Below are 11,007 nucleotides of genomic sequence, written 5' to 3'. Positions count from 1 at the left end.
TTCTTTTAAAAAAAAAAAAATTTTTTTTTTGGCCACATCATGTGGCTTGTGGGATCTTAGTTCCCCAGCCAAGAATTGAATATGAGCCCCTGCCATTTGAAACATGGAGTCTTAACCACTGGACCACCAGGGAAGTCACTAGACTTAGCTCTTACATGTAGGTCTTTGATCCCTTTTGAGTTAATATTTTTGTATGATGTGAGGTAAGGGTACATTTTTAAGTAATTTTTTTTTTTTTGGCATGTGGATGTTATAACAATTCTAGTACCATTTGTTAAAAGACTATCCTTCCCATGTTGAATTGTCTTGGCATTGGACCATAAACGTAAGGATTTATTTCTGGCTTCTCAGTTCTGTTCCATTGATCTGTTTGCTATTCTTGTGCCAATACCACAATGTCTTGATAAATGAAGCTTTATGGTAAGTTTTTTGAAACCTCTGAATTTTAATTTTTGAAATTGGGTGTTGTAAATCTTCCAATTTTGCTCTTTTTCAAATTGTTTTGGAATAGCCAAATCCAGATCCTTTGCATTTCCATGTAAATTTTAGGATCAACTTGCCAATTTCTGCAAAAAACAAACAAACAAACCTGCTGGAATTTGGTAAGGACATGTTGAATTTATACAACAATTTGGGGAAAATTGCCATCTTGACAATATTGAGTCTTTCAGTACATATGTATACAAAGTCTTTCCATTTATATCAATCTAATTTCCCTTAGCAATGTTTGCAGCTTTCAGTTTATAAGTTCTGCACTACTTTTGTTCAATATATTGCTAAGTATTTGATTGTTGTTGATATTATTGTAAATGGAATTGTGTTGTCTTAACTTTGTATCACTTATTGAAAGTATATAGAAATACAATAGATTTTTGTGTATTGTTGTTTATTAGCTTATTAGTTTTCATGGATTCCTTAGGATTTTCTACATATATGCATATTCCTGTTATCTGCAAATAAATACAGCTTAATTTCATTTCTCATTTGGATCCATTTGTTTGTTGCTTATTGCATTAGTTAGAACCTTCAGTACAATGTTTAATAAAAGTAATAAAAGCAGACATCCTTGCCTCATTCCAGGTATTACAGGGAAAATATCCAGTCTTTCACTAAGTATGATATTAACTATGGGATTTTTGTAAATGCCCTTTATAAGATAGAGGAAATTCCTTTCTATTCCTTGTTTATTAAGAGTTTTTTAAATCATGAATGGGTATTATATTTTGCCAAATGCTTTTTCTCTGTCTACTAAGATGATCCTATTGTTTGTTCTTTATTCTATTAATATAGTATATTGTTGTTGTTTAGTTGCTAAGTTGTGTCCAACTCTTTGCAACCCCATGGACTGTAGCCTGCCAGACTCCTTTGTCCAGGTCCATAGGATTTCCCAGGCAAGAATACTGGAGTGGGTTGCCATTTTCTTCTCCAGGGGATCTTCCCAACCTAGGGATAGAACCCAGGTCTCCTGCACTGGCAGGTGGATTCTTTACCACTGAGCCAACAGGGAAGTCCATATATTATATTACTTTAATTCTTAGATGTTAAACCAGCCTTGTATTCCTGCAATAAATTCTGTTACATTACGATGTGTATGATCCTTTCTATATAGTTTGATTTGGTTTGCTAGCATTTTGTTAAAAGAGTTTTGCACCCACGTTCGTTAGAGATATTGGTCTGTAGTGTTCTTGTGATAGCCTGGCTTTGGTATCAGAATAATACTTGCCTTATTGAGTAATTTAAAAAGTGTTCCTTCCTCCTCTGTTTCTGAGTTTTTGAAGAATTGATGTTACTACTTCTTTAAATATTTGATAGAAATCAGGGAAGCCACCTGGGCCTTTTTGCCTCAGGCCTTGGAGTCTAATGAACTGAAGCCTGAGGTGAGCTACAACATAAGCTCCACAATGGCTGAGATTTTTATCTGTTTTTTTCACTGAGATTCCCCAGTGCCTGGCAAATAGTTGATGTTCAGAAAATATTAATATTAAATGAACGTGAGCAGGTGGTGCAGTGGTAAAGAATCTGCCTGCCAACCTGGGAGATGCAAGAGATACGGGTTTGATCCCTGGGTCAGGAAGATCCCCTGGAGGAGGAAATGGCAACTCGTTCCAGAATTCTTGCCCGGAAAATTCTATGGACGGAGGACCCTGGTGGGCTACAGTCCATGGGGCCTCAGAGTCTGACGTGACTGAGCATGTGCGCACACACACCCCCCCACACAACCAGAACATCCAAGGGGCATCACAGGCAACAAGAAAAGAGGCAATTTTACTTTGGCATAAAAAGCACCTCAACACAGGATATTTCTTAGATAAATGAATTTGAAAAACATTAAAGTTTATTAAATTAAAGTTTATATTAATGAATTTGAAAAACATTAAAGTTTATTAAATTAAAGTTTATATTAATAGACTGTTCAATAACATAGTAAGGTATGTTAAGAATAGCTTACCTACACTAAATTATGTTTAAAGTTTTTAATAACAATATTATTCTTAGGACATCAAAGGAAATTTATAACAATAGAGATAAAAACAAACAGATATAGCCTCAGAATTGCCTCTCTGAGCTGCTGGCATGGCTTTGTCTGATGGAACACTTTAGGTTCTAACACTTTCGGTTCTAGACCATGATATTAGGAAAATGCAGAGATGCTAAAACCTTAACAACCTGGCTTTGTTTTTCTTTCCTCCATCTAGTTAGTACAGAAGAAACCCCAACCTTCCCAGCCCAGCGAGAGCCTCATGCAGCTGATGGCCAAAGGGGAGAGCGAGGCCCTCTGTCAGATCTTTGTGGACTTGCATCAGCACAACCTGTTCAGGTACATGACTCAAATCCAGCCAGCCTGATGTCCCCAGGTGGTCTGCCCCAGAGACTCAGAAACCAAGTAATCTGGTTAAGGGGCACAAGGAAGTACATGAAATTCTGCCCTTCCACATGCAATCCAGTCTGTATTCTTGACTCAGGGAAACCTTTTCCTGGTCTCTTTGCCTGATTGTCCTCCACAAGCACTGTGGGCTTGACTTCAGAGGAGGATATTCATAAAAAATGAAAAGTAACCTCTTCAATATTAAGAATAAATTAGTGACACAGTGGAAAAGTAAAACCTAATTTCTAATCTAGTTCCTAGATTTCCTACTGAGAAATAATCAAAACATTGTTGAAAACATCCTCTATCACTGAGTTCCTTTACCTACATACTTGGCCTCTGCTTGGACTTTATGGAGCTTCTGTGGTCAATTTTTTTTAAGTGTTTTCTGGAAAGCTCCCTCATGTAGGCCTGTCTTCTCCATGTCTGAGGAAATGTCATTGTAGGTACAGATGACTTAGGGTTGACTCTTAGGACTGGTTGGTATGAGAGAGACAAAAGCAGAGCACACTTAGACCTCAGGGTACCACAGCCAGAGAGCAAAGTTCAAGTGGGAACCGGAGTTCCAGTGAACTTGACATGTGGTGTCAAAGAAAAGGGAGAACAGAAATGAATTAGTAAATGTCACCAGAAGAGAAAAACACCAGAGAAGGAGATTTTGTCATAACAGGGACCAGCAATTCAGAGACAGAATTAAAAAAAGAAAGTATTTTTGTATGTATGAGTGCCAATAATAAACTGAAAATCAGGAGAGCTCAGAGGAGGCGAAGTCTCATAGTGGGTAAGTGCTCACATAGGTTTGGACCCAAGTCACTGCTCTGACTATGAGCCCTTGGGCACATTGCTTAACTCTGCTGGGCCTCAGTTTTCAGATCTGTAGAGTGGAAATTATGATAATGCCAACCTCATCCAGATAGTGTCAGTATAAAATGAACCCATATGCATCAAGTGCTTGGCTGGTCCTCAGCAAATCTAGAGGCAGTTATAAGTTAACTCTCAATAAATATTAACTTGTATTCTAACTTGGGCTGAAAGTAGAAAAGTGATAACACAGGAAAAAGACTTATTAGTTGCCTGCTGTTGAAGAATTTTTTATACTGGGGTTGTCATTGGTATATCATACAGAGATGAAGAAGTTCCAGGGTAAGATATCATAATCTGAACAGGAGAGCTCTGGACTTAATACAGATTTTTTTTTTTTTTTTTGACCACACCATTCAGCTTGCAAGCTCTTAGCTCACTGACCAAGGGTGAAACTCCTGACCCCAGGCAGTGGAAGTGCAGAGTTCTAACCATTGGACCATCAGGGAATTCCCAGAACAAAATATTCTGAAGCAACTTTTTGATTGTCTCAAAATGTTAACTCACAGATTTTCTGTATTACTCTTAGGACAGCCTCTGTTTATACCTCATTAGCCACACCTATATCTAGTCAAAGCTATGGTTTTTCCAGTAGTCATGTATAGATGTGAGAGTTGGACCAGAAAGAAAGCTAAGCACCAAAGAATTGATGCTTTCAAATTGTGGTGCTGGAGAAGACTCTTGAGAGTCCTTTGGACTGCAAGAAGATCAAACCAGTCAATTCTAAAGGATATCAACCCTCAATATTCACTGGAAGGACTGTTGCTGAAGCTGAAGCTCTAATACTTTGGTCACCTGATGCAATGAGTCGACTCATTGGAAAAGACCCTAATGCTGGGAAAGATTGAAGGCAAAAGGAGAAGGGGTGGCCGAGGATGAGATGGTTAGATAGCATCACTGACTCAGTGAACATGAATTTGAACAAACTCCAGGAGATAGTGGAAGGCAGAGGAGCCTCGTGTGCTGCAGTCTATGGAGTTGCAGAGAGTGGGGCATGACTTAGGGGCATGACTTAGAGACTGAATAATGATAGTCACACCCAGTTGCAAAGGAGGCTGGGAAATGAAGCCTCTACTCCACATAGCCATGGGCCCAGCACAAAATTAGATGCTCTGCCTCAGCAGGAGAAGGGAAGAAGGGATGCTGGGGGCCTACTGGCAATCTCTGGCACAGAGAGATTTTAATATCTCTGAAAGGTCAGAGAAGTTGAAGACCTAAAGGAAAAACTCACAGAAGTCAGATAAAGGATGGGGAAAGCTGTGCAGACTAAGGGAACAAATGGGTGTAAGACTGAGGCTATGCCCTGAGTAAGAAGCTTAATGAGTCAGTGTAGAGAAAGGGAAGGAAGATCAAGGGGAAGTGGGGATGTTGGTAGGAGGACATACGTAGAAGTGGGCAGGGCCCAAACCAGGCAGGGCCTGGGAAGCCATGCCAATGGATTTAAGCTTTAAGTGTAATGGGAACCTTAGCATTTTCAATAGGGAAGTGCTGTGATCCCATTTACATTTTTAAAAGGTCAAGCTGGCTGCTGCTGTGACAGCGATTTGAAGAGAGGCAGGCTAGGTGTGATGGGACCAGCCAGGGAGCCATGGCAACCGAGTGCAGGCTGTCATGTCCAAGACAGATCAGAGGGATGTGAGAAACAGGGAACATTTAATTTTTGCTTCCCCATCTCAAACAATTACTTTGTACAGATGTTTAGTTTCTTCTCTTTCATTTCCCAGCATGAAGCCCTGGAGTGATGATTTTTCTCCTCATTTAGGCAGGTTCTGGTCTGGTTGCAGTTTTAGCAGTTTTTGCACATCAACAGCAATATGCAACTTACAGCAAATAAAATAAATGGCTGAGATGCCAAACAGACGGAGTCACGCCCACTCCACCTCAGCAAAATCAGCGTCAAGGATTCTGCTCCCCAAACCCCTACCCCATTCTACCTCCCCCTTCTCTAGTTTTCCTTCTGGTGCTTTAATATGGGTCACATCCACCCAATATAGCCACAGCTGTCCTTTTTCATATTTATATCTGCCTCTAAAGCTTTTGTTGCATCAGGAAAAATATAATGAAAAACAAGCTTTAAAACAAGAGTCTCATGCTCTATTCTTTTCCTTCTGACCTTCATTTCCTCGATCCTGAAATGACTGGAGTTCCAGGAGCAGCAAAAAGACAGAGAACAAAAAGGACAGCTCAGGTAAGGGAGGGTACAGAGCACCCACATCTTGGAGAATCTTTCTGCTCTGCAGACATAGGAATAAAATTCCCTCCAGCCCCCCAGACCAACTTTCCTTTGCTGTCAGGATCACCATTATCCTCCTGTACCTTGGTTCTAGTTCTTCTGGGATCTGCAGTCACCATAGTCTATTTGGCACCACATCACCCCAGCTTCTTTCTTTGAAATATTCTTTACATTCTTGAGTTCATTTCCAAGCCCACAGATCCTACCCTAGTCTACTTTATTATCTCTTGCCTGGGCCACTGCAGCAATCTCCTGCTAGTTCATTCATTCATTCAAAAACACATATTGGGCACTTGGTAAGTGCCAAACACTGTTGAAGGCTTTGGAGTCACAGTGAAGAAAAACACAGCACCCCATTCGGGGGTTTATAGTTTTTGGAGTCGAATGGGTAAATTCCCAAATCACATAACCTCTCCTTCCAGGCAACATTCAAAGCTCAAGACTGGGGTGCTCCTGTCTTGAGGGCACAAAGGCAGAACTCCCTCACTCCTCCTGGGAAGCTGTCCCAGAAGACCTGGGGTCTGTGCTGAGTCACAGAGGATGAGTACAAGTGGGCTGGCCGAGGCGGATGAGGCAGGGATCCTAGAAAGAGACACAGAGTCTGTGTAAGACAGTATGACATGTTCTGGAAACAGCAGCCAGTTCCTGATGTATTCTCAGGTTCTAGTTTACCCCAAATCCACTCATTTTGGCATGGCTGATCCTGCATGAGCCTTCCATCTCTTACCCATCTCACCTGATTACTCTCTCCTTCTTAATCAGGAGCTCTCTGCCTTCTTTTCTCCAGCTTAAATCTTCTGCTCTGGTCAAACCTCAGTTATCCTTTCCCATGACTTATTCATCCTCCTCTGCTCCCTTCTTCCTGACGCCACTCTAAATCCTGCCTAATCATCCAGATACACTCACAACTGGGGCTTCCCCGGTGACTCAGCATTAAGAATCCGTCTGCAATGCAGGAGACACGGGTTCAATCCCTGGGTCAGGAAGGTCTCCTAGAGAAGGAAATGGCAACCCACTCCAGTATTCTTGCCTGGAGAATTCCATAGACAGAGGAGCCTGGAGGGCTACAGTCCATGGGGTCGCAAAGAGTCAGACACGACTTAGAGACTAAACAATCACAACACCTTCCTGTCCAGGCACATCTTGCCTTGCTCATAACCTCTCTTTCATAACATAAGTTCCCTAATTGTTTCATAGGTTTAAGCCTTATTTCTTCAAACAATGCTAAACTTTTTTGTATGCCTCTGAATTCCTACAGTGGGAAGCACAGGTCTGAGAACGCAATAGGAGCTCAATAAATATTCATGCACCACATCCCTAAGAAATTATTCCTCCAAATTGGCTCATAAGGCAGCCAGAATATCATGTTATATTTGGAGGAGTGCGTAGGTCCCAGAGGAGCTGTGCCAACTTTTATCCAAACCAGGGATTCAAACTCAAACATCTGCAGGTGTTATAAAGGAGTAAAGAGTCTACGTGTCATAGATAGAAGAAACGGCTAATTTTTCCCTCATCCCTATTATTCATAAAACAACAGCTGGGCTGACACGGTTCAGCACTGAAGAGACAGTAGGGGGTGATGGGGACTGTGGCAATGAAAAAGTGAATGTTTCAATTCAAGTTTCATTAATGGTTGCCATGCTGCAACACAGGCCTGGCATTGCCAGATAATCTGATTTTTCAAGAAAAAACAAAAATCTGAATTTTTATATCACATACACCCCCACCCCCCACTTCATAAAAATCTATAGTGTGAAAGTGATAGTTGTTCAGTCATGTCTGATTCTTTGTGAACCCATGGACTGTAGCCTTTCAGGCTCCTTGGTTCTTAGAATTCTCCAGGCAAGACTACTGCAGTGGGTTACCATTCCCTTTTCCAGGGGATCTTCCCAACCCAGAGACTGAACCCGAGTCTCCCGCATCACAGGACAATCCTTTACCATTGGAGCCACCAGGGAAGCCCAACAAAGTACAGTATAGGCCAGACTTAGTGGGGAAACAAAAGGTACCTGCAGACCAAAGTGAGCCTAGAGGCTGCCAGTTTTCAGCCTCTGTTCTCTATGGTAAGCGGAGCTGACTGCTGGCCCACATTTTCTGCAAGTCTAGAATTGCTTTTTAATATTATGTGATTGTTAATACAATGGTGAGTCACTAATGTTTTTACACATACATTCAAACACACACACACGTACATACACACACACTCAAAACATATCTCATGAGATTAGTGTCAAAGAAGATAAAGCTAGAGAATATTTCAAACTTATTTCTAGGACTTGAGAGAACAGCTAGAATTTCAGAGTCACAGGACATCTCTGACATCGGAACTGTTGCTCCCAAGATGTCCCTAGGCTGATTGCAATGAATGATCCTGGGATGTCCTTAGGACCCTGTTCTTTCCTTGGAGCTGAAGGAACCCCTCTTTTCTCTTTGGGCCAAGTAGCGTACACTTTCAGTTTGGAAGGACACTTACACCCCAGCCTCTTAAGACTTTTGGATGATGAGAGGGAGAGACAGAGGGAGCTACATTTGGAAAAGCCAGCATCCCCAAGTGTACCTGTGTAGTTGAACATGTCACTTCCCCATTTGTGGGTGATGTGATCTATATTGCTGTTGCTATGTTGCTAAGTCGCTTCAGTCGTGTCCAACTCTGTGCGACCCCACAGACAGCAGCCCACCAGGCTCTGCCTGGTCCTTCCTAAAACTTTAATGTGCAAATGCCCCCCTAGGGATCTTGTTAACATGTAGATTCTGATTCAGAGCATCTGGGCAGACCTGAGACTACATTTCTCACATGCTCTGGGTGATGCCAAAGCTGCTGGGCTGTGAGCCACCCTTAAGTAGCTCAAGCCAAGTGGACCAAGAACAGGCTCTGGCTTCAGGCCATCTGGGTTCAAGGGCATTGCCTGTTCAGCTAGCTGAATCTCCTGGGGGAATTCACTTGGTTAACCTCTCCAAGCCATGTTGGTTGCCTTGTTTTATGGGTACTGCCTGTTGACATGATATAGTGGTAAAAACACGGGCTCTGTTGCCTGGCTATCTGGCTTGGGATTCTGGCCTTGCCTCCTCACGATGTGACCACGAGTAAGTGACTTCACCTTGCGGGGCCTAAAAATCCTCACGCATCAGATGGGGACTATGGCAGCACTGACCTCTCAGAGGTTGTTGTGAGGGTTAAAAGAGCATTAATGCGTGTAATTGTTTGGAACAGTGCCCAGCCCATAATAAGCACCTCACACATGTTGGCTGGAACCTGTGAGTGTGCTCTGTGAATTAAAGTACAAACAATTGCATTCCTTTTTGACCTAGGAAAAAAAACCTCTCCGAGTGAAGACTCCATCCCTTGCACCCGTGACCTCAGTTGGAGGGATTCGTTCACCTATGGAGAGTGGGAAAGAGAGAACCCCTCTGGGCCACAATCCCTCTCGCTCCTCAGTACTCTGGCAGCCTCCACTGGGCCTCAGCTGGCCCCACTCATAGGTACGGTGACGGCATTCATCCACTGCCTTCCTGGGACCAGTCTGGGTTCAGGTTCTAGGGTCTTGGGAATGATTCCAGGAGGCTGTGGGTTGGGAGTGGGGGACCAGCCATAGCTGCCTCAACACTCTTTCTTCTTGCCCTGTTCTTCTCTACCTCCAACTGGGCTGAGTGAAACCCTAAGTGTGGCACCTCCAGAGCTACCAGAGGCCCCTGGGCTTCCTGCAAGTGGCTCAAAAGAGAGACTAGCAGGACACAGCTGTCACTAGAGCTGCCTTCTCTGTGCTGTGCGGGAGGCATGAGGGGCTGCCTCTGCAGAGGGAGGAGCTCCTTCTCCTTCTCTGGCCTCCATGGGAATCCCAACCTTCTGCTGTGTAGAGTGGGAAGGAGGAAGTCTGTGAGGAACAAAAGTGAAAGTTGCCTCTGACTCTTTATGACGCCATGGACTGCAGCCCACCGGGCTCCTCTGTTCATGGGATTCTCCAGGCAAGAATACTGGAGTGGGTAGCTGATCCCTTCTCCAGGGGATCTTCTTGAACCTGGGATCAAACCCGAGTCTCCTGCAAGGCAGGCAGATTCTTTACCATCTGAGGCACCAGGGAAGCCCAGGAGGGATGAGGTGTAGGGATCAAATTTCTCTGAGGCCCAGCCCTTATCTTTCCATGCACCAAGGCTCATCCATCCATCCACATATTCATTTAACATTCATTAAGTATTTCCTATGTGCCTCTGTCTGACCAGAGATCCTTAAAGAAGGTACAGTGGTTTATGTTTTCTAGAGTAAAGTATTATCAATAAGCCACTAACTCTTACAAGTTACCTATTATCAACAGTTGACGATTTAAAAAACTAACAGAAGTATCTAGGTACCTATAGAAGAGCTCATAAGGCAAGCTACATCTTATTGAAAGTTTTTCTCTCCTATACTCACAGGAAGTTCTATTTGAGCCACCCTTTCACAGTAGAGAGAATCATACGACCCTTGCCAACACCACTCTGCAGCATTCAGCTTTCTGTGGGATACTGTCTTTATGGAGGGGAGGAGAAAAGCTGCACCTAAGGAAAAACTAGAATCATCTCATGCTGACAGCACAGCCTTTCCCTGGAGAATCGCTTGGGAGCATGGCTCCCAGATGAGAAGCGTTATTACAGCATTATTCTGGTCCATAACTTTGCATCCTCACCACCACACATCACTGCACCTCACCTCCCTTCCAGCACAAGAACATACGCTCTCAGAAGGACCAGGATCAAGAGAGAGAGAAGGAAGGAAAGAGAACCAGAACCAGAAAAGAGGTGAAGAGAACAAAACGGGGCTGAAGAGGAAGGTGGAAGGCGGAAATCAGAGAAGAGGGGAGATGCAGAAAAGTGGTAACAGAAGGAAATGAAGCACACTGAGAGATGCCTCGCCACACTTCTATTTATCTAATTTAAAACTTTAAAGTAAGGCCATATACCAAAGGAGACATGTGTTTTCTTCTCTGCTCAGACTCCTCTGGACAAGGATAAGGGGACAGAAATGAATTCCAGCCAAAGGCCTCTCCTTAAATGTTCCTTTTTGCCAATTTTT

At 43.1% G+C, this 11,007-nt stretch overlaps 1 protein-coding gene across 1 annotated transcript in view; it reads left to right on the top strand.

Annotated features, from left to right (window-relative positions):
* FAM71F1 (family with sequence similarity 71, member F1) overlaps nucleotides 1-9,686 on the top strand; it is a 14,483-nt gene extending 4,797 nt beyond the window's left edge. Inside the window, exons 4-7 of the mRNA XM_010831764.1 lie at nucleotides 2,697-2,818; nucleotides 5,872-5,915; nucleotides 9,270-9,445; nucleotides 9,636-9,686. Coding sequence (XP_010830066.1) covers nucleotides 2,697-2,818; nucleotides 5,872-5,915; nucleotides 9,270-9,445; nucleotides 9,636-9,686 — 393 coding nt within the window. The remainder of the gene's footprint in view (nucleotides 1-2,696; nucleotides 2,819-5,871; nucleotides 5,916-9,269; nucleotides 9,446-9,635) is intronic.
* The last annotated feature ends 1,321 nt before the right edge of the window (nucleotides 9,687-11,007 follow it).

The sequence above is a fragment of the Bison bison genome, unplaced genomic scaffold, assembly GCF_000754665.1.
Source record: "Bison bison bison isolate TAMUID 2011002044 unplaced genomic scaffold, Bison_UMD1.0 scf7180017864530, whole genome shotgun sequence".
Lineage (NCBI taxonomy): Eukaryota > Metazoa > Chordata > Mammalia > Artiodactyla > Bovidae > Bison > Bison bison.
The sequence above is the reverse complement of the archived record's forward strand: the minus strand, read 5'-3'. Positions and strand labels throughout refer to the sequence as shown.